This window comes from Nicotiana sylvestris, chromosome 4, assembly GCF_000393655.2.
Source record: "Nicotiana sylvestris chromosome 4, ASM39365v2, whole genome shotgun sequence".
Classification (NCBI taxonomy): domain Eukaryota; kingdom Viridiplantae; phylum Streptophyta; class Magnoliopsida; order Solanales; family Solanaceae; genus Nicotiana; species Nicotiana sylvestris.
The window spans coordinates 20,136,408-20,160,670 of NC_091060.1; the positions used below are offsets into that span (position 1 = coordinate 20,136,408).

Consider the following 24,263-nt stretch of genomic DNA (forward strand, 5'->3'; position numbering starts at 1 on the left):
TGACTCAAACTAGGAAGTGTGTCTCCCACGAATAAACTTAAATGAACCAGACTAGGAAGTGCGTCTCCTAGGAGAAAATCTCAATTTAGGAAGTGTGTCTCCTAAAACAACAATACAACCTGAACTACCCAGACTAGGAAGTGCGTCTCCTAGGTGGTGAAATCTCAATTTAGGAAGTGCATCTCTTAAAACAAAAATATAACCTGAACTACCCAGACTAGGAAGCGCGTCTCCTAGGGGTGAAATCTCAATTTAGGAAGTGCGTCTCATAAAACAAAAATATAACCTGAACTACCCAGACTAGGAAGTGCATCTCCTATGGGTGAAACATCGATGACTCAAACTAGAAAGAGCGTCTCCTACGGATGAACTATCAATTTAGGAAGTGCATCACCTAAAACAAAATGTAATTTGGAAGACTTAGACTAGGAAGTGCGTCTCCTAGGGGTAAAACCATCAGTGACTCAAACTCATATGATCCAAACTAGGAAGTGCGTCTCCTAAAGGGTAAAATCTCAGTTCAGGAAGTGCGTCTCCTACAACAAAATATAACTTGAAAACCCAGACTAGGAAGTGCATCTTCTACGGGTTATGTGTGATCTTCTCAATAGCCTTTGCGTAAGCAAAATTGGGGCATTACACCTGAAAATTTCAAGCTTCCCAACTTTAATATGAACACAGCTTATGTCCCTGTTTCAGACAAAGAAAACTTGTGAGTTTAAATATGGTGGTTGGTCTGTGGCCTTGACTTTGCGACGGTTGCTCCTTCACTTGCTATTATAACTTTGATTTCACCTTGAAAGACGTTGCTTGCTTATTGACTAACCAATTTCTCTATCACCCATATCACAGAAAATACCTCTTCTCCGTTCAGACCCAATACCCTCTATCTGTTGCATTGCTCATAAACCGACATTTACCAAACCCTTGTGTTTTCACATGAATCTCAAAGTACGACAATTGCCACCCACTCAGTGCGTATGTTGTTCTTTCTTTAATTAAACCACTGGCCTTGAGGTCTATTGCTCCTTCACTTGCCATGATAGTTTTGATTTTTACTTGGAAAACCTCGCTTGTCACTGGTTAACCATTTTTGTCAATCTTACCACAGAAGATACCTTTGATCTTTTCACCTAATACCCTCCACCCGTTGCATTGTCCATGACTTGAAGCCTCTCTCGTTTTGTTCTTTTCTCTCATCTTACAGTCGCCTCAAGGTGCCCGTGAAGGTTTTCACCAATAAGACTCTCTCACTTTTTATTTCTCTCAGCTTTCATCGCCTTGCGGTACCCGTGGGGGTTTTCATCAATAAGATTCTCTCCTTTTTCTTGCTTGAACCAGAGTGTTGCCCTTCATATGAATCACCTCTTCTTGCTCGACTTGGCATGTCTCGAAGAGTGGTCGAAAGGTCTTTCTTTGGACCGTAATATGGGCTTTTGGATGGAGTTAGGAAGAAAGGGTATCAAAAGGCTCAAAACAACTCAATTAGGTTCAAAATTATAACTTTCGGAATCAGATTTCTTACAACTACCACAACTTCTACCCCAGTTTCTTGCTTGGGGACTTTTGGATTTTCTTTTGATAAGACCGAACCGTGAGGCTGCCTGCGTATCCATAAAAGGAATCAGGTCGAACGTAGTTCATGACATATGAATTGCCTTGTTGTTGCAATTTTCTTTTCTTTTCTTCTTCTTTCTCTTCTTTTCTTTTCTTTCTTCCTTTTCTCTTTTTGTTGTGTTGTTGTTTTTTCTTTTCTTTTTCTTCTTTTTTTCTTCTTTTTTTTCTTTTCTCATTCTTTTTTCCTCTCTCTTTTTATTCTTTTTCTTTTCTCTTTTTTCCTTACTAATCTTTCGCGCTTATTTCTGAACTTTGCTACTGATTCCAAAAGAGGGGTATGAAATAAAAATAAGTAAGGCTCAAAAGGGTAACGAAGGATAAAGTGTTTAAATAGCAGAACAAAATGCCTTCTTCATTCCAATCTCCAAAACATGTCAAGTGCAAACTACTCAATTAAACAAACCAAGGAAAATATTTGTAACATCTTTTGATTGTACCAGACTTGACAATCATATCTACACATTCGCTTTCTATATCTGTTAACTAAAAGCACCATTGGACAAAACCCTCACTCTCATTATCACGAACGACCCCTGTCAATTTGGGGCAAACTTGCCTTAGCTTCAACCTGATGCGGCAGGATGCGTTTCAACAGTATTTCTTTATGTTCTATCTGCCCCAGTATCGCAATTCAGGCTTGAAATGATCTCAAAATGCCTTTACTTATTTCCCTCAAATGTCCCTATCATCTTCAAAATTGTTTTATTGCTTCATGACTAACTTAACTTTTTAAGACCAGGCTGAGAATTACGCATGCATGTCATGTCACTAGAGTTAACAGGAAAAGAACTATAAAAGGAAAAGAGAACTAAACAAAAATGACTAGAAATAACAGAAAATAGAAAATTGCATTAGACAGATGGTGAAAGGGTTTGAACAACAGAACAAACAGACTAAACTGGGGTTACAACCTTGGAACAAACCTAGACAACACTAAACGAGCTACTACGACTAAACAAACTAGGCAAAATAAAAGGATAGAAGGGTTTGAGTCACAAGATAATATCCGGATTACAACCTTGAAAATAACCCGGACAACAGAAATGACAACAAAATAAACCACCAAAACTCCTCTCCGGCTGACCAAGAAATGGAGCGTCTTTCCAATTACCAAGAACGACATCTTAGCCACTAAGTTCCTCATCAATATTGCCAAGACCATTACCAACTTCAATATAATCAACTTTAGTCAACAAGTTCCAAAGAGGGTTCGCGTGCTCCCTATCACTGTCATTGATCACAATTACCCCTTCTTGAATCATTCTTTCTATTTTCCTTTTCAAGGAACGACAATCTTCAATGCTATGCCCTTGGACATTAGAGTGGTACATGCATCGTACAGTAGGATCAAAGCCTTTTGCATATGGGTCTGGAGTATAGCCGAGGAGCGGCTCAATCAGGCCAGAATGCTTTAACTTTTCAAATAAGCTTGTGTAGGACTCCCCAATTGGCGTGAAACTATTTCTTTGCCTTTGTTCCCTTCCCTGCTCCTATTTTCTTAGGTTGTTGGGTGCTCGAAATGTTGTGAAGGCAAGAATGCATTATGCAGTGCTGGCACTCACCATAGGGAGTGACCTGGTGGTTGGGCAAATGACCAGACATTGTTCGGAGGATAATACTGAGGTGGATTATGTGGAGCTCGGGGATAGGTTTGGGGTTGGAGTTGAGGCTGGGTATATTGGTGAGGCGTACCCTTTGGTCTATGTCGTGACTCTGAAACAACCATGGCAACATCATCGTGTTCCTTCTGACCCAGCAAGCTTCCTGTGTCGTTCTGAATTGCTTGTGCTGTGGCTTTTAAAGCAGAATAACTCATGATCTTGCTAGACTTCAGCCCATCTTCTACCATTTCTCCCATTTTTACCACATCATTAAAAGACCTACCCACAGCCGTGATCAAAGGCCCAAAGTAAGTTGGTTCTTGAGCTTGAAGAAAGTACTCGACCATCTCTTTTTCTTCCATGTGAGGATGGACTCTAGCAGCTTGCTCTCTCTATTTGAGCCCGTATTCCCTAAAGCTTTCATTAGGCTTCTTTTGTATCTTGGCGAGGGACATGCGATCTGGGACAATTTCTATATTGTACTGAAAGTGCCTGGCAAAGGCCTGAGCCATATCATCCCACGTGTACCACCTGCCAGCATCTTGGCGAGTGTACCACTCCAGAGCTGCCCCACCCAGACTTTGACTGAAGTACGCCATTAATAATTTGTCTTTCCCACCGATGCCTCTCATCTTACTGCAGTAGCCTCTCAAATGGGCCATGGGATGTCCATACCCGTCATATAAATCGAACTTTGGCATCTTAAACCCATCAGGCAGTTGGACGTCAGGAAACAAGCAGAAGTCTTTGTAAGCCATGCTCATCTGGCTCCCTATCCTTGCATGTTTCTTAAAGACTGCTCTAAGACTTTCACCTTCCTGGATATCTCATCTTGCTCCACTATCTTAGCAAGCTTTTCAGTTTCACCGGGAGGCTCAAAATGAGGAGCGAGAGAGTATGAATCTGAGACTTTGAAAGTTGGTTCTGGTGCATAGCGTTGGGCATCAGGGACTTTGACACAACCTCGTTAGAGGATCGAGGAAAAGTAGCTGGGGTAGGAACTACAAGAGCATGAGTGGTCAAAGGGGCGGTATATGATGTGCTTTTGAGGGGTGGAGTGTGAAAAGGTTGTGGGGAGATATCAACAGCAATGGGAACCTGGACTTGTGATAATGATGGGATAGTTGCAGGGTTTTCAGTGTAGTTAGTGGGGAATGAAGGTGGAGGATGCCCCTGATCCAAGACTGATACATTTCTGCCATATGTTGTTTCACCCTTTGGAACTCCTCTTTCAATTTAGACTCCGACTCCACAAACTCCCTTGACGAGTCAACAACTCTTGTGTCCAAGTTTTTGCTAGTCATGGCTACCTTGCCCTTTGGCCTTGTGTTGAATGGATGAGTTACCTTAAGAAACACAAACCAACCACCCTTCTTTTATGAATATAACAAAATGAAGCTATCACGTTAGCGTTAGGGCATTTAATAGCAAAAATATCACATTGCGTGCAACGCACCTAGCAACAATTAATGATTCTAGAATGACTTAGAGGGTCATAAAGTCACTTGGCATCATCCCAATTTGTCCATTTGAACCTTCTCTTTTCTTTTCTTTTCTCGCACTTCTTAGCTCGCTCATTTTCCTCTTTTTCTCTTTCTGATTATCGCTTTTTTCCTCCCTCTCATCCCATGATTTCATCTTTTTTTCTTCTTCTCTTTTGTTTGTTTTTTTTCTTTTTATTTTATTTCTTAATAATAATAAAAGAATGAGTCGATCGAACCCTATGTAGGTTGCCTACGTATCATGATGCCGTATGAATCAGATCTTTGCGTAGTTCTGGAAGATCGGGAATGAAGTAACAAACCAACATTTCCGTTTTCATTCTTTTCTTATTTTTTCCCTTTTTACCTTAGTAACTAATACGATGAGAAAAGAGAAACAAAAGAAGCAAATCTTTTTTTTTTTTTGAATTTTCTAGACTGAATGCTCTATAACCTATTCTAAACTCATGCTTAATGAGCACATATTTTTTCTCCTTTTTTTTGAAACAAATACTCTATGGGAAATTATTAAGGAAAATCCCTACAAGAGAAAAAATATTTTTTTCTTTTTTAAGGACATCTAAAGGCTAGACCAAAGAAAAATATTTTGAATTTTTACTTGATATCTTGAAGAAAAGACTTCGAAACAAGAAATGAAAAAGATAAAAAAACTGTTTTTGAATTTTGAATTTTTGATTACCTAAGGAAGAAACTCTGAAGATAAACCAAAGAAAAAGTATTGTTGTTTTCTTTTTCTTATATGTACAATGTCCTAAAATAAAAGAATTTTTTTTAAGTCATTTTTCATTAATTTCCCAAAGAAAAACCTCAACAGAAAATCTTTTTGGATTTTTGGATTTAATATCTTAAAAGAAAACTTTTAAAGGGGTACTAAAGAAAATTCTCTTTTTTTTTTGAATTTTTGGTCTTAATATACTAAAGGGAACATAAAAAATATCCATTTTAAGTCCTAGATATTAATTGCCTAAAGGAAAAACAACCTCGAAATTTTTTCATTTCTAGAATTAGTATTCTAAATAAAGGAAAATATAAAGCAGAAAATAACAATAACAAAGGACTTGACATTACTGTACAAAAGTAGAAAGTAAAAGATGACATAAAATGAAGAACAACCTCAGGACATAAAAATAAAACAAATTTCCTTAAGCAACTCCCGACTGAGCGATCCTGACTGGATGGTCACGGGGTGTCTGTCATGCTTAAACTCCGATAAATAAATCTACACCTGTATAAGAAAACTTAAACCAACACTATGTGAGATAAAAACATTCCTTACTAGACACATGGTTGACATGATTGAGGCTACTTTTGCAAAATGACTTATTTGGCCAAAAGGTGGCTAGAAATGCAAAATTTGGCTATGATCCCGCGAAGCCAAGAACCTAAGATTTACTAGGAAGACCGGACCCTATGTGGGTTGCCTACGTATCACGCCCCAAAAGACGAGAATCAGGTTTGCGTAGTTCGGGCAGATTGGATACAAGCGAGAATAAGATTTTTGTTTCTTTTTTTTTCGAAAAATGATGAAACTTGCAAAATCTTTTTTTTCTTTTTCTTTTTTTTTTTGATTTTTTGATTTTCGACAAATGATGAAAAAGTGCAAATTTTTTTTTTGAATTTTCAAGCTCGCTTTATCTTCACACTTCACCCTCTTTTTCTCTTTTTTTTCCATTTGCCCTCAACTATCATTGGTTCGCCAAATGACCCTTTTACCCTTGAAGATTGCAACATGCAACACATTAGGATGCATCAGGATGTTCTTTTATTTTTTGGGGTACACTTGTCCTAGACAGATCCAACCCTTGTGTTGAGTCCCCAAAGTCAGATGCACGTGATGCAAACAAGCGTTCCTACTAGGGATCTGGCATGAGGCTATGTTATTCAAGGTTTAAAAACCTGGGTACATTTGTTCTAGACCTGGCTTACCCGAGCGGACAGCTCGAGCCGAGGGGGGGCAACGTACCGGGAGCACGAAAGTCTACCCGGCCTAGTTACTTGACCCAACCTCGTTCTACTTGGTATGACTTCTAACAAAAAAGTGGGTCACGCGCACGTGTGCACCATAAATTCAGAAGACTCAGAAAGAAGAAGAGTTTCGTAGCAGTTTATATATACAATTCAGATAATATCAAAGCGGTAAAAAGCAACATTTAGCACATTAGGCACAAACATGTAAAAATCAGATAATAAATAAAGCAAAATATAACAATTATTCTAATCTCGAATTCTTGAACCCTGAACTAGAAATTCTGGGTTCGGTCCCCAGCAGAGTCGCCAGAGCTGTCACACCTCCTTTTTCCTACACCCGAATGTATATAAGGGAGTTTTTCCAATTAAAGTGAGATTATTCGAAATGTGATTATTTAATTATTTTAGAGTCGCCACCTGGGATAATTTATGGTGTCCCAATTCACCGGTTAAAATCCCGAATCGTGGAAGTTGACTCTTATTTAATGGTCTACGTGCACAGAAATCCGGATAAGAAATTCTGTTAACCCGAGAGAAGGTGTTAGACATTCCCGAGTTCCGTGGTTCTAGCACGGTCGCTTAGTGATTTATACTTGGCTAAAATTGCCTAATTACTTATTTTAAAACCTATGTGCATTTACCTTTTACTGCTTTTAATCACTTGATTTGTTTGTAATTAAAGAATTGAGTTACGCATACGTATACTCTTTTCTTTTGGCGCGTCAAAAAATCATGTCACGCAAACGTGTCCACAATTAATAACGCTTGGTTTATTTATATTAAGAAAGGTTTGGTTGAAGTTGCGCGAACGCATCCCTCGAGTTACTTTTTGGAATTAAAAACGCAATTATGTTACGGGAACGTATACATAATAACAACACTAGTCTAAATCGAGCCTAAAGCAAACTACGAGTGTTCATTTTTTAGAAATTGTAATCGTGTCGCGCGAACGTGTACACAATTGAATTAATAATATTTTTATTATAAAAATGAATTTGGCCAAAGTTGGGCGTGCTTAAAACAAACTACGAACATTTGTCATTTTTGTATGATTAAATGGTAGGCGGCGCGCCTCGGACTATATGAGCTAATTTAATTTAATAACCTCCGAAAACCCATTTTTATTGAGAAGATTTGTTCGAAGTTGCGTGAACGCATACTCCGAATTGTCTTTAGAATTGTAATCATGTCACGCGAACGTGTCCACAACCACGACAGTATATTAAACGTGCCTAAAGCAACTAACGCGTTATCAACTTTGCGAGGGCCCTGAAAATTAGCTAAATGGCACGCCTCAAATTTTAAGTATTTTTTAATAGAAATAATTATATAAGGGCCACACATTTGTCATTTTTATTTGGCACGGCGCATCCCGACTTTAATTAAAAGGACGTGACTAGTTCATCAAAGAACGTAAGGGGATTCCTACTTATGTTATGCCAAAGCTTAAACTAATAATTTAATAAAAAAATGAACTGGTAGTAGACCACCCACATTTGATTGTGGAAAGTCCGAGTTAGTCAAAAACCCACGTCTGGTTGCCCATTACTGCAGGCTCAGCGTGTGAAATAACTGGGCTCAACTTGAAGCCCAGTTTGGCGGCCTGATTGTGGAAGGGAAAGACCATCGAAATTAGGCCAATGATGGCAGCCCAATACACGACCCAACAAATATGTTTGAAGCAAATTGCATCATTCAAGAAATTCTGGGATTGAACAAATACTGATAATCTTTGAATCAAATGCAAAGCACATTTTTATGCTAACATAGGTTCCAAAATGAAGATACAATCCTAGTTGCAACAACACACCTTTACACAAATTATTCACCAATTAACAAAACTCAAAGGTCCCTTCCCCCTAGTTTATATTAAATTATGATTCAAGCATAACATATTTAAAACATACCACATGTCATGGAAACTTGCCAAACCAAGCTTACTAGACCAACCACATGAAGAGTCTAAACTTGTAATTTGAACCACAACCATGAAACGTACATCCAAATCATTCAATCTTAACTAATTAATTAAGGATCATAATCTTCAATTAACACATGATTATACGAGGTTTACAACATTCCTGAATCACCTATATTCAAACAAAGTTCACCTAACATTTAAATCAAATATACATCTAGGAATGAAATATCCAAAATAAACTAGACTGAAAGCATGAACAATAAAATGACAGCATCGAGCAGAAATTACAACAAGAACTTAATGTTTTTCCTTTAAACTCCAGCTCGGTTCACAGATCTTTACACAAACTTAATCCGGCTTCATTTCCAACATAGTTTCAAGAGAATACCTGGTATGTAGAATAGAAAAATGGGGTAAGCAATCAGCAACCGCAAACAACAAAATACAGCAGCAGAAAGCTCAACACAGTAGCTTCAACACCTCAATCCAGAAATCCCAGCAACACGGAGAAAACCAGTAAAAATGGAGAAGAAAAATAGTCCGGAAATCTCTCTTTGTTTTCTCTTTCTAGCTTTGAACTCTCTCTGGTGTTCTTCCGCTCTCAATATTTCAGAAAATTTGGTTCTATCTTTTTTACTCTCTCCAAAATGAATTCTGCCCCCGTATATCCAGTGTATCCAGAGTGTATATTGAATGTATACTGCTCTCTCCGCCCACTTGAATCTGATTTTCAGCTCCCTTAAATGGACATTCAATTAGTGCATTTTCCACTACCAATTCAACTTTTCATTTCTTTAATCATCCACTTAATTGTCCACTCAATTAGTGCTTTTAGTTAATTTGATAATGCAAATACTACCCTACCACTATTAGGAGCTTCTCAATTAGTAACCACTTGCATAAAATTATACTAATCAGTGGATTATTATACACATTCAACCAAATTATTGAACTAATCCCAGTTATTCTGCCTAAGTGATTAAACGAGATACCATTTCAAAGTTTTCTGATATCCTAATTATTAATTAATTTCCAAAAAATGTAAAATCAAATCTTAAATGCCAATGCTATATTTTTGTATTTTTAATGCATTAATAAAATTAAACATGCCCACAAATATATGCAAACAATCAGAAAAATCACGCAATAATTCCTAAAAATAACAAATAATCAAGGCCAAAACCTAATTTTGGGAATTATTTTGGAGTAATTCGTATGAGGCAAAAATCACAAGCTCACAGTGCCCAACACGACTCAAGCTAATTCGTGTATCTACTTACAAAGAATATTGAAACAGTGTTATTGAAATTCTTGCTCTCAATTACTACAATCTAAGAAACTATGGCAAATAATACTGATACTGAAAATACCACTGATACCGCCAATATTGGTGCTACTACAGCCCCAGTTGCACTGCCATATGCCAGGTCATTTCCAGATGTGTCAAATATTGAAATTTTCGCCAATAAAAATTTCAAGCGTTGGCAAGAACGTATTTTCTCAATGTTTGATATCCATGGTGTTACACATGCACTGCTGCATCCACAATCTAGTGCAGACACTGATAATAAAATAGTGGAATCATGGCAACACACCAACAAGGTATGCCGTCATACCATATTGCAAACTATTTCTAATGAATTGTTTGACATGTATTGCAGTTATAAAGAAGCAAAATATATATGGGAAGCCTTAATTAAAAAATTCACTACTGAAGATGCTACAAAACAAAAATTTGTAGTAGAAAAATTTTATCAGTGGCAGATGAGAGATGATAAAGAGATGAACGTACAAATCAACGAATTTCAAAAATTGTTAGAAGACTTGAAGGCAGAGGGGATGGCTTTACCAGAAAAGTTTGCTGCTGGAGTGCTAATTGAGAAGTTGCCTGACTCATGGAGTGACTACAAAAATAACTTAAAGCACAAATAGAAAAATTTTACCATTGAGGAAATTGTGACCCACATCCTAATTGAAGATTCTAATAGAAAAGAATCTACCAAAGCTAGGATGTCAGCTCTTAAAGCAAACTTAGTACAAAGCAACAACAACCAGAAAAGGTATTAGAATAAGTCTCAATGTTACAAGCCTAAAAATCCTAACCTTAAAAGAAAAAAAAGGCTCTTGTTTTGTTTGTGGAAACCAGGCCATCATGCCTCACAGTGCAGGTATAGAGCAATAAATGACAAAGGAAAAACTAATACTCCTAAGGCTAACTTAGCCGAAGGAGGTGATATTAGTGCAGCTGTCATTTCTCAAGTAAACATTGTAGCACATACAAAAGAATGAGTGATAGACTTTGGGGCTACTCGACACATTTGTGCAAATCGAGAAGCATTTTCCTCTTATACTCCTATAGAGAATGATAGAGAAGAGGTCTACCTTGGAGATTTAAATACTACCAAAGTCTTGGGTAAGGGTAAAGTTCTCCTGAAGCTCATTTCGGGAAAAACTTTAGCCCTTGTTGATGTACTGCATGTTCCTACTATGAGGGCAAACTTGATCTCTGTATCCATGCTGGGAAGAGCCGAAGTCAAAGTGTCATTTGAATCTCATAAGATCATAATGACCAAAAATAATGTGTTTGTGGGAAAAAGCTATTGTAACCAAGGACTCTTTGTACTTAATGTTTCTAATATTGTCAATGGAATTGTATCAGCTTCTGCTTATATGGTAAAGTCTATCTCTTTATGGCATGCTAGATTAGGACACATTAATATCGCATATATAAAGAAAATGTAGTCACTCGGATTAATATCTGGTTTAGACTCAAATAATATTGACAAGTGTGAAATATGTGCTAAAGCTAAAAGTACCAGAAAGACTTATTTTTCTGTAAATAGAGAAATTGAATTATTATCCTCGATTCACATGGACCTAAGTAATTTAAAACAAACTATGACTAGAGGTGGTAAAAGATATTATGTGACTTTTATTGTGATTTTTCTAGATATACTAAGTTGTATCTGCTTAGAAATAAAGATGATGCTTTTGATGCATTTATTTCCTATAAAATTGAGGTTGAAAATCAACTTAGTAGAAAATCAAGAGAATTAGATCTTATAGAGGTGGAGAATATTTATCTTTGAATGAATTTTGTGAAAATAATAGAATTATTCATGAAGTAACTCCGCCTTATTCACCTAAGTCAAATGGAGTAGGTGAAAGAAAAAATAGAATATTGAAAGAGATGATGAACTCTATGTTAGTTAGTTCTAATGCTCCTGATAATTTGTGGGGTGAAGCTATTTATCTGCATGTCACTTACAAAATAGAATACCACATAGAAGAACTGGCAAAACTCCGTATGAATTGTGGAGGGGTTATAAACCTAATTTGAAATATCTAAAAGTGTGGGGGTGCCTTGCTAAAGTTCTTTTGCCTGAACCTAAAAAGAGAAAAATAGGTCCTAAAACTGCTGATTGCATGCTTATTGGATATGTTGAATATAGTGCTGCATATAAGTTCCTTGTTTTAAAAAGTGATGTGCTTCTGTCACGACCCTGAACCCAGACCGGTCGTGATGGCACCTCTCATGAAGACAAAGCCAGCCGACACTCTCCCAATTCATTTTCAAGCAATTAAATAATAAAATCTAAGTCTTAACATAATAATAAAAATCCCAAAATAAGGTGAATACTACAGTTACGGAATAGACATAGCCCGACATCGGGGTGTCACTAGTCATGAGCATCTATCATAAAAACTACAAGTCCGAAAGAGTCTACACGACTATTACATAACTAAAACAGAAGAAAATAAGATAGAGGGAGAAGCACTGGGCTGCGAACGACCGGCAGCTACCTAGTGAATCTCCGGAATCTGCTGGAAGCTCTCTCAACCATCGCAAGAAGGGCCTGAATCGCCTGAATTTGCACCCGACATATAGGGAGTAAAGTGAGTACTTCAACTCAGTGAGTAATAATAATAATAAACGAATACTGAGCGATAAGAAATCACATAAAGGCACATCAACAGGCTATAAAGAAGCAGTAAGATCCAGTAAAAGCAATAAAATAGTGGAAACATGTAAAAACACTTAGTTTAGAAGAAGCTTCTTTAAAACACCTTTTTAACAGTTAAACAATTAAGGAGAAGCAGCTAGAACAGATAAACACACAAAAATCTGCCCCTCGGGCATAATATCAACAGAATCCGCCCCTCGGGCAATATCATGCAACATCACCAGCCCCTCGGGCTATATCTCATATCTTAATGGGTACCCACGCTCACTGGGGGTGTACAGACTCCGGGAGGGGCCCTTACGTCCCAAGCGCAATATCAATCCATCTTGTGGCATAATCAGTAGGCTCTCGGCCTCATATCAACAAGACACCTCGTGCCGTACAAATCTTAGACCCTTGGCCTCATAATCATGAATCAGTATATCCTCACAACACAGGCCCTCAACCTTAATCATTCAGAATCTCATCAGTCACTCGGGCAACAGTAAAACATGATGCTCAGCTCAAATTATCATTTAGAATATAATTTAATGTTTTAAAATATAGTAAACATGGTTGAGTTATAAAAACAGTAGAATATAACATGACTGAGTACAAGTATAAAGTCAAAACAGTGAAAACATATCAGTAAAAATTCTCTGAGGGTTCAAATAGTTGGCACGAGGCCCAAATATGCCTTTCAGCCCAAAACATGATGATAGCAAATAATTTTCAGTCAAATACGCGGTAAAGTAGTCATACGGGATAGACTAAGTCACAATCCCCAACGGTGCACGACCCCACGCTTGTCATCTAGCGTGTGCGTCACCTCAAGATAGTACAATGATGTGAAATTCGGGGTTTCATACACTCAAGACAACATTTACAATCATTACTCACCTCAATCCGGTCCAAATCTCTAGCTCGCGATGCCTTGCCCCTCGAATCGGCCTCCGGATGCTCCAAATCTAACCAAAATCAGTGTAAAACCATCAAAATATGCTAAGGAAACAAAGCCCACTAAAAAGAAATCAAATTATAACACAAATCCCGAAATTGGCCAAATTACATCAATAGACTCCTTATCACTCCCCGAGTTCATTCATATCAAAAACATCAAAATCCAATCACAAACGACCCCTCAAATTCCAAATTCTAGGTCTCCAATTACAAGCCCTAGTTCTTCAATATTAGGCTTAAATTCCATGATTAGTTAGGTAGAAATCACATAAGAATCGAATATTAAGTCCATAAATCTTACCTCCAAGTGTTTCCTTTTGAATCCCTCTTCAATCCTATTCAAAAAGCTCCAAAATTGCTCTAAATTGGTGGAAGTTAACCCCAAAATCGCGGACAAATGGCTATTTAAACATTCTGCCCAGGCATCCGATCCTTCTTCGCGAACGCGGCCAACGCCTCGCGTTCGCGAAGCACAAACTAACTATGACCAAATTTCCTTCATCGCGATCGTGACTTCCAGCTCGCGAACGCGAAGACCTAGCTCCCTTACTCACATCGAACGCGACTCCCCTTCCGCGAATGCGAAGAACAAATCCACCTGAACGCAGATGCTCAACTTTCCTCTATGCGAACGCATCTGATACCTCGCAAATGCGATACACAAGACCCCAGCCCTTCGCGAACACGAAGCCTCCCTTGCGAACGCGAAGGCTAAATCCTTAGCCTAACCTGCTAACCCTTAACGAACGCGAGGGCCTACTCGCGAACGCAAAGGTCAATTTTTCTGCAACACTTCAGCAGATTTTCTGCAATTCTCAACATCTTGAAATGATCCGATTGACCATCCGAAACTCACCCGAGGCCCCCGGGACATCAACCAAACATGCCAACATATCCCATAACATTATTCAAACTTGTTCCAACCTTCAGAATGCTCAAAACAATATCAAAACACCAAATTCGCATCGGAGTCAAGCTTAAGAATTCTAGAATCTTCTAAATTACACTTTTGATCAAAAAGTCTAATAAACCATGTCCGAATGACCTGAAATTTTGCACACATATCTCAAATGACATAACGGAACTGCAACTTCTGGAATTCCATTTCAATCTATATATCAAAATCTCACCTATCAACCGGAAAATGCCAAAATTCCAATTTTTCCAATTCAAGTCTAAATCTAGTCCAGGCCTCCAAAACACATTCTGATCACGCTCCTAAGTCCCAAATCACCTCCCGAAGCTATCTGAACCATCGGAACTCACATCCAAGCCCTTTAAGACCCCAGTCAACATCCAGTTAACTCTTCCAACTTAAGCTTCCTCAAAAGAAACTAAGTGTCTCAAACCATACCAAAACCTCTCCGAACCCAAACCAACCAACCCGGTAACACAAAATACAATTGAACAAGGCAATAAGAAGTAGAAATGGGGGAAACAGAGCGGTAACTCATGAGACGACTGGCTAGGTCGTCACAGCCTGATTGCAATACTATAATTGAAATAAAGAATGCTGAGTTCTTTGAATATATTTATCAACTGTCTGATAAAATTTCTCATATATGGTTAAAAGATTACCTCTAATGAGGAACTGAGAAGGTGTAAAAGGCCTAGGAAAGAATATATTTCTTATGGAAATGATTTTCAGACTTTTCTTGTCGATAATAAACCATCAAATTATTTTGAAGCTATATCTTCCTCAGATGCTAAATGTTGGAAAGAGGCAACAAAAATTAAAATTAATTCTATTATTAAAAATAATATATGAATTTTAACTGATTTACCTCCTGGTGCAAAACCTATTGGTTGTAAATAGATTTTCAAAAGGAAATTTAATCCTGATGGATCCTTAGATAAATATAAAGCTTAGTTAGTAGCAAAAGAATTTTCCCAAAAACAAAATATAGATTATTTTGATACATTTGCACCAGTGACTAGAATTTCTTCTATTCGAGTTTTAATCGTCGCCTTAGCTTCAATCCACAATCTTTTTATCCACCAAATGGATGTGAAAACTGCTTTTCTAAATGGTGATTTAGAAAAAGAGATTTATATGGTTCAACCTGAAGGCTGTATCATTCCTGGACAAGAAAATAAAGTTTGTAGATTGATTAAATCTCTTTATGGCCTTAAACAAGCTCCTAAGCAGTGGTATGAGAAATTTGAACAAGTCTTACTGAGAGGGTTTTTCTAGTTTAGGTGGATAAATGTGTTTATACTAAAGTGGTAGACAATGATTATGTAATAATATATTTGCATGTTGATGACATGCTTATATTTGGTACACGTTTAAATATTGTGCAAAGTACTAAATTATTTTTGTTTGCTAATTTTGATATGAAAGATCTGAGTGAAGTAAATATGATATTGAGAGTTAAAGTTATAAGGAGTGAGGATGGCATAATGTCGTCACAAGAACATTATGTTGAGAGACTTCTTAAGAAGTTTGAATATTTTAATGTCACACCAGTGAGCACTCCTTTTGATGCTAACTCTAAGTTGAAAAAGAATAATGGTGACCTAGTTGCTCAGTCTAAATATGCTCAGATTATTTGGAGTCTGATGCATTTAATAAAGTTTACAAGGCCTGATATAACCTATGCAATGTGTAGACTGAGCAGATATACTCATAATCCCAACAGAGAGCATTGGTCTGCATTAGATAGACTAATGAAATATTTTAGAGGAGCCATGAATTATGGTATCCTATATAGTGGATTTTCTTCTACTTTAGAAGGACACAGTGATGCAAACTGGATCTCTGATTCAGATGAGATAAAATCCACTAGTGGTTATGTATTCACCCTTGGTGGTGGTGCAATATCTTGGAAATCAACTAAACAAACGATCATTGCTAGATTGACTATGGAATCAGAGTTTGTAGCTCTGGAGTTAGCTGGTTCTGAGGTTGAGTGGCTAAGAAACTTCTTAGCTAATATCCATTTAATGAAGGAAGTATTGCCTCCTGTGTCTATACACTGTGATTGCCAAGCGGCAATAGCTATTGTAAAGAATAAATCTTATAATTATAAAAGTAGACACATGAAATTGAGACATGATGTCATAAAACAACTGTTGAGAGATGGAATAATTTCCATTGACTATGTGAAGTCAGAGATAAATTTGGTCGATCCTCTAACTAAACCCGTGGGAAGAAAATTAATTCTTCAAACCTCAAATGAGATGGGGTTAAGGCCGACATGCTGTCAATAGAGATGGTAATCCAACCTATGTGATTGGAGATCCCATGAAGTGGGTTCATATGGGTAATAACAAGTCGATATTGGAACTGAAGTACTAAAAGAGAGTGCTTGAATGCTACTAATTGAGAGACATAGTTATAACTCTTAATGAAATTCATAGTCCTTATGAATAGTGTATTTAAAAGCAGTATACACTTGATGAATTCACCAATATGAGAATGGAGAGGGCCGCTCCTATGAGATTTTGGCCTAGTCTCTAGAGCTCTCATGAATAACCAGGCACGCGCATGGCCTATTTGGCACAAAAACGCGTTGAACAGCAAAATTACCGGGGGTCAAAATGTGATTGATAAAATCTCTGACTTATAATAAGAATTATTGGTTCATAGAAATATTACATTTCACCAGTAGTTTTGTGAGTTAAATTTTATTGGCTAAGTTTGATTTATAGTCCAGAAGACACCAAACCTATTACATTTGGACCATACAAATCCAACAAATTTAATTTTGGGTCTTTAAAATAGTTGGGGACTGTGGCAATATTTTAAAGGCTTTAGACAAGTGTCTTAGCCATTCTAGAAGGCTATGCTAAGTGGCAAACTTGATCAGCCACTTTCTTGTCATGCACAACAAATTTACATGCAATTATAATTATAAATAGCCATCATTTGGCTGCATAGTTCATCCACCATTAGAAGTGCTTCTCTGCTTCGCCTTCTTCTCTTTCTCTCTTAGCTTCCCTTTATTACCAATTTTTCTTATAAATTTTCTTTGTCCTATTCTCTTTTCAATCTTGTTGGATTATTGTAATATAAATATTTTGCTAATTCCTGTATCCTCTAAATAAAATAGAGGTAACCTTGTTTAATCCTGAAGAAACATTTCACACTGCTGAATAGTTTCTTAGGACAGTGCCCAACACGACTCAAGCTAATTCGTGTATCTACTTACAAAGAATATTAAAATAGTGTTATTGAAATTTTTGCTCTCAATTACTACACTTCTGACATTTATGTTTGGTTTACATCGTGCGATTAATTTCAAAACTATAAGTATGATATATTCTACCAGTCAAAAAATAGTTGAACATTTAACGGAAGGACTTGGGCCTCAGCCAAATTCCTTGTGGGTGGGTTTGAGGAGAAATTCCTGTAAATTGGAATTTGGCATCCAACTTGTTTGGGATTAATGCCTAGTTTTTTTTTTAACTCTTTGAAGAGCAGAAGACATATTATGGAATCTCTACTCGTTAGATTGTGCAACTACAGTGAGAAATGATTTAGACAGCCTTCAGTAGCTATTTGGGAGCAGAAGTCAAAATTGCAGACTGCCAAATTGGAAATATGAGGAAATCTCAATTAATATTTAAGTTCTTCTTATTTTAATTTAATGGCTGAAATCCTATTAGTCTATGAAGCTTTAAGCTGGTTGAAGATTCACTATCACATAGCTTCGATTGTTGTTGACAATGTTTTAAAAGGCGGGGCATGAGGCGAGGTGTTTTACCTCTGACGAGGTGAGGCGTAAGCTCTGAGACATGGGGCGTAAGTTCCACGGATCTTTAAATTTTACTAATTTCAAGAATTTTAAAATAGTATAAAATAAAAAATAATTATAAAAATTACATTAAAATCACAAAATTATAAGAAATAATCTATTTAAAATATTTATAAATTATAATTCAACTATGAATAATACGAAAAGTATAACATATATCATAATATATAAATTAGCTACACCTCGTTACAACTCAAACATCAAAAGTAATGTATTCGATACGAAATCTTATATGTGTCTCTTAAGGAGTAATGAATCTTGAAAGAATTTCGATATTATAATTTGATATTTTTCTTAAAATACTCCTTTTATTTAATATGCCTTCTATTTGAAAGAAAATTTATATAAAAATATAATTCACAATTTAAATATGATTCTCTAGCATCATTTATTTTTAAGTTTCAACAAGTTAATAAAGTTACACATAATTCACCATATAATACCATGATAACTAATTATTTGTAAATAGTTACTAGCTAATACTGAGCTATTTATTAATGAGTATTGTATCTCGTAAACGTGAAAAAAATATTTATAAAAATAATTATAAAGAAAATTATGGACTATTATATATTGAAGACATAACAAAAGTTAATAAATAAATACTTTTTAAATAAAAGATTTATTTAAAATTAACAATCATAGCAGTCTTAGTGGATAACGTGCAATAATTTTCATTTTAATTATGATATAAAATACGCTCAACTTAATAATTTATGATTAAGAAAAAAAAGTAATTTTGAATAGTCAACGATTTATTGAGAAAATTTGAGGATTTACAAGGTTAGTTACATAGAATTGCATAAAGTTCTATTAGGTGAACCCCATACGTTAGCTTGCTTTGAATTGGACTTCATTCTTTGCCTGTCTTCAACTTGGGGGACAAAAAGACAAAGGGTGTCCCCCTTTTTTAATTCATTTAATTTTCTTTTTTTTTTCTTCCGTATTTTATTTAATTTTGCTCCAAATTTTTTCATCTTCGTAAAATAAAAAATGGCAAATGAAAACTTCAAGTTTATCATGTCATGTGCTATCTCTTAGTAAACTTCTGATTTACTGTGGCATAAACTTTTGCTTTAGTAAACTTCTAGTTTACTGTGATACATGATATAGTACAAATTAAAGAATAAGACGGGTAACTTCTCACATACATATTATTTTACCCCCTATGATTGTGGAAACATGAAGATTATCAATCTTCCAATCATTTGTAGTCTTACTATGATAGCCATTTGTATTAGTAAACTTCAGGTTTACTGGGCGTGTCCGGGGTGTAAGCCCGGATGACCGAAGTGTAAGTATCACAGATCTAAGCACCACACATAAGCCCAGGGGCATTTTACTAGTGCTCCACTCCGGAAAGAGCCCCGTGCGAGTCCCAATTCTGCCTTTTTAAAACAGAGGTTGTTGAGATGGATTATCTTATGGCCAAGCAAGCTTTGAAAAGAATTTTCTTTATATATTTAATAACTCTTCAACATTTCATATGACACATTTAAGATCATACGATTCAAGGGTATTTTGGTACATTACATATATCTTTAGTTTAAGATCATAAGATCTATAAGTCTTCCTTATATTTCTTAAATTTTGTGCCTATTGGTGGCAAAACAGATAAAAAAATAATTATCCATCCATATTATCCATAAAAAAAATGGGTTGGAGAATGAACTTTTTAAAAACGGGTCAAATATGACTAAGATTCATATTATCCACTTAAAAAAAGATAATCAATAACTAATGGGTTTAACTTTTATATTTTTTAAGACTCAAATTGGGGGGGGGGGGAGTTCCTCAAGTTTGGGAGACTAGGAATTCTCCAAAAATTGATTGATGTTTGGCTAAAAATCCATATTTTTGCATGTGATTTACCTTGCATTATACCTCGATCTCGTTAATTTTTATGTGAATATTTGTGACTCGAGCTTAATAATGTTATTTATATGTGTAGGAGTCAATTGGAAGTGATTTGGAGATTTTACATGCAAAGTGAAGTAAAAACGAAAGTATCTATAGGAAGTATAACTTTGGTGCCCAAGTCCCGGGTAACGAAGCGAGGGTCACTTTGCGAGACCGGGACCGGAGCAGAAGAAACTAAAAAAGTCCCGGGCAACGAAGCGAGGGTCACTTCGCGAGATCGGGACCGGAGTAGAAAATTTCAGCTTCTCCCCTCCGAATTAGGAGAAGCCCAATTCGCCTCAACAAATCCTAGCCACTATAAATACATAAAAAAAGTGCTTTTAAGGGGGAGAACATACTTTGGACCAAGGGAGAGCACAGAACCGCCGTGAAGGTCGGAATTCATCAGATTCCATCTTTCCTCCATCAAACTTAGTAATCTTTACTTTTTTGGATGATTTGTTGTTTTGCTACCATGTCTTTGTGGAGCTAATCTTTACGTTCTAGGGTTGTTGTTGTCATGAATATTGAAGTTTATTAATTACATTACCGTTAATTTGAGTTATCATCATTAGTTGTTTCTCTAATTCTGTGCATAATTACTTAATTTTTTGGCCAGCAGTTGAGTTCTATTTACTATCTATGCTATGCTTAGGAAAGTCGTGTTTAGATTAGAGTAGAATTAGAGAGAGCTTGTTTCTAAACCCGAGGCTCGGGAAAATATTTCGCAGTTAGGATAGGAATATACCTAACAATCTTGTTTAGTTGAATACCGTATTATATTCGTTCATGATAGATTCAATATATATTGTGGATAGACAGATAGTATTGTGGGAACATACTATTTATATAACCGATCCGGTTAACTAGCAATCATAATATTTGGCCACGTATACTTGCGTGTACTTGAAGAACCAACCGTGACCATATTCAAGAAGCTATTGATAATATGGATACCCATATTATCCGCCGGTTAATCTATTTTCTATTCGTATTAAATATGGACCGGATCAAATAATTTATCTATTTTTGCATTTTTCGTTTTCAACCTGCTCATACCTTATTGAACAATCAACTAAGAACATTTGAGCTCCAAAACGATCGCCACAAGTCGTTAAGTAAGATTTTGCACGACGGACACAAAGGGAACAATCTGAATATGTTAAACTTGAGCTGCAGTTAGCTTGGCCACAAGCTACTGCCTTGTTAGGAAAAGGAGAGGATATATAGCAATTATAACCTTGACTTATTTGGAGTCAAATCTTGTAAAGCTTAAAGAATATAAGCTAAGCTTAGTGCAAAAGAACCATTCTTCTCATACTGAAAAATACTGCATTTCCATTTCACGAAATTTGTATTTGGTTCAATTTTCACAAAGCAACTAAACCCTAAACCTAATCGAATTACAAGAAATGTGGTTAACACTCTCATTCTCAAAATAGAATCCATATATAGCTAGTCTTTCTATTTTTGTATATATATCACTAATTTGTTCTCTTTCCTTTGTGTTTCAAGTTAAATTTGAGTTTCACATGTAGTTGTTTAAATAGATTTGGCTACCCATTGGTTTCTCCACCAATGCAAGTTAAATATTCCATGATTTTTTTTGTCGAAGTGGCTTGTTTTTTTCACTAAATACTCCTAGGAAAACATACAAAGTGTTTAAAATATGTATATGTTCCCGGCGAAGAAGTACTGCATACATATGTCTTTATTTCGTATTAGTTTAGTGATCATTGGTTCATTTTTGGCATTGATGCAACTGGAACTTCTAAAAGGTCCAAACAGTATATATTCATATAGGGACAAGTCTTGAGAAAAGTTTGTTTTTTGGCAATTGTAACTTTTGTGTTAGAAAACATAGTTATTTGATTTTGATGAAAAAAATATCATAATTATATTATCTGACACTATTTTAAAAGCTATTACTCCTTTCATTTCAATTTACGTGATACATTTCGCTTCTCGAAATTTAGATTGACCAATATTTTAAAATGTATTTTATTTTATCATATGGAAAAGAGAAGGATTTGGAACTTACTTTTCGTAGAGTATATTTTGTTTTTAGCTGAATGAGTATTGTTCATATACCTCATTGAGCAATCACCTAAATCAACTTAATTTACCTCTAATACGACCATCACAAATAGTCAACAAGATCTTGCATTTTTTACACAAGTGTCACAGTCTGAATATGCTATAGTCGAGCTGCAAGAAGAATGGCCATAAGCTAAAGCATCATTAGGATAAGGAGAGGCTACATAGTAATTATAACCTTGAGTTAATGGAGTCTCATTCCTTAATACTATAAGAACATATAAGCCAAGATTAGTCCAAATTAAAAGGACCACTCTTCTCATACTCAACAGTCAACACGTCTGTATTTGGTTCACTTCTCACAAAACAATTAAATCCTAACATTCCAATTATAAGAAATGTTGCTAACACTCTATTCTTTTAAAATGGAATCCTTGACTTTTCTCTTCTTCTTCTTCTTCTTCTTCTTCTTTTTTTTTTTTTTTTTTTTTTTTTTTGGTGTTACAAGTTTGAGTTTCTTAACTAGTTGTTTAAATAGAGTTGGCGATTGCATTGATTTCTTAACCAATCATAACTAAGTTGTCTAATTACTGTCTTATTAACTTGTTTTATAGTATTAATTAGGATATTGATACTACATATTGATATGTTGGCGGCATATATGCGCAACGGAAGTAAGATCTTCAGCACTTAGGGGTCGTTTCATGATTCATGGACAAATTATGCATTGATTATAATAATACGTTGATATATTGTTTTACAGTGCATAATAATATATGAAATATTTTGCGATATATAAATCATATCATACGTAGATTATTATGCAGGAAAAATGATACCAAGTCAAAAATTATCTTATCATTGTATTGCTAATACATACATTCTTATTCGACATTCTTCGCATAAAAAAATATATAGCTCTCTAATTGCATAAGTCATGCATGTATTAGTTATACATGGATTTTTACTCTTTGTGTTGAGTATTGAGATTTTGGTGATTAACAAAGTTTGTTTAGACGCAAATAATGCTTTGAGATTTTGATGATTAACAAAGTTTAGTTACATACAATGCTCGAAGAACCAGGTCCTCGACGTAGATACTTAACTGTCTAAGAACCATCTTCTCAGGGTAAAGAACCAGTTCCTCAAGTTGATGATTGAACGTCGGTGCAAGATAGTAACTTTATCTCAAAGTTACCCAGGTCCGAGTTTAGTGGAAAAAGGCTGCTACATGTGATAAGGGTTGCTGCACAAGAATATACGGATAAATCAGTAAGAGACAAGAGTCCCAAAACTTGTGGAGTCCTTGGAACAGTAGAAGTTCTATCAAACGTGAAGCTGACTATGCATAAGACTCCTAGAAGATCTTGAAGTCCAGACATTTAAATACAATCTATTTTGGACTTCTGAGATTATCCTTTTATACATCTGAGGAACTACATTTTGTACACTCTAGTCGAGTACCAGTGTTGTGTCCTTCTTGAGTCAGTCTAGTGAATGTGTTTTAGAAAATTGAGTTGTAATCAAAGTCTTACAAACAATTAGTGAGTTGGAGTGAGTGTTTGCTTTACAAGTTAGAGTAACTTGTAAATCAAATAGTGAGTATTGAATTACAGTCTTGTAATTGATACATTTTGGCTCATTGTTCTAGTAGAGTCGAAGTTGAAAATCCTACGCAGCAGGTCATGATTTTTGCACCTTTTGAGCTGGGTGATTTTTCACATAAAAATCTTTGTGTTTACTTTACTGCTTAGTTTACTTCATGTTTAAGGAACACGGTAAAGAAACAAATTCTTTAGTAATTCATAAGGACACTCAAACTAACGCTTTGTAATGACTAATGAGTAGGTATGTAAAAGTTTATCAAAGCAAAGAATTAAGAATTTTTTAAAGAAATTAAGATATTAAAATGTGAAATTATTGGGACAAGAAAAAAGATGCATGTATACATAATACACTGCTCTTTTAATTTGCCGGCAGAATATATATACGTACATATAAAAAAGAAACAAAATCACAGAATACTTAATTTTCATTGGTGGTGAAATCAATGG

The 24,263-nt window shown here is 35.8% G+C and overlaps 1 protein-coding gene across 1 annotated transcript; it reads left to right on the forward strand.

The window, feature by feature from the left end:
- Positions 1-9,950: 9,950 nt before the first annotated feature.
- On the forward strand, positions 9,951-10,541 carry LOC138889307 (uncharacterized). Its single transcript, XM_070172600.1, has one exon. It carries the CDS (start codon positions 9,951-9,953, stop codon positions 10,539-10,541), a length of 591 nt encoding a protein of 196 aa, XP_070028701.1.
- The last annotated feature ends 13,722 nt before the right edge of the window (positions 10,542-24,263 follow it).

Excerpts from the sequence above, each read along its gene's own strand:
- LOC138889307 (XM_070172600.1), top strand. The coding sequence starts at position 9,951 with ATGGCAAATAATACTGATACTGAAAATACCACTGATACCGCCAATATT.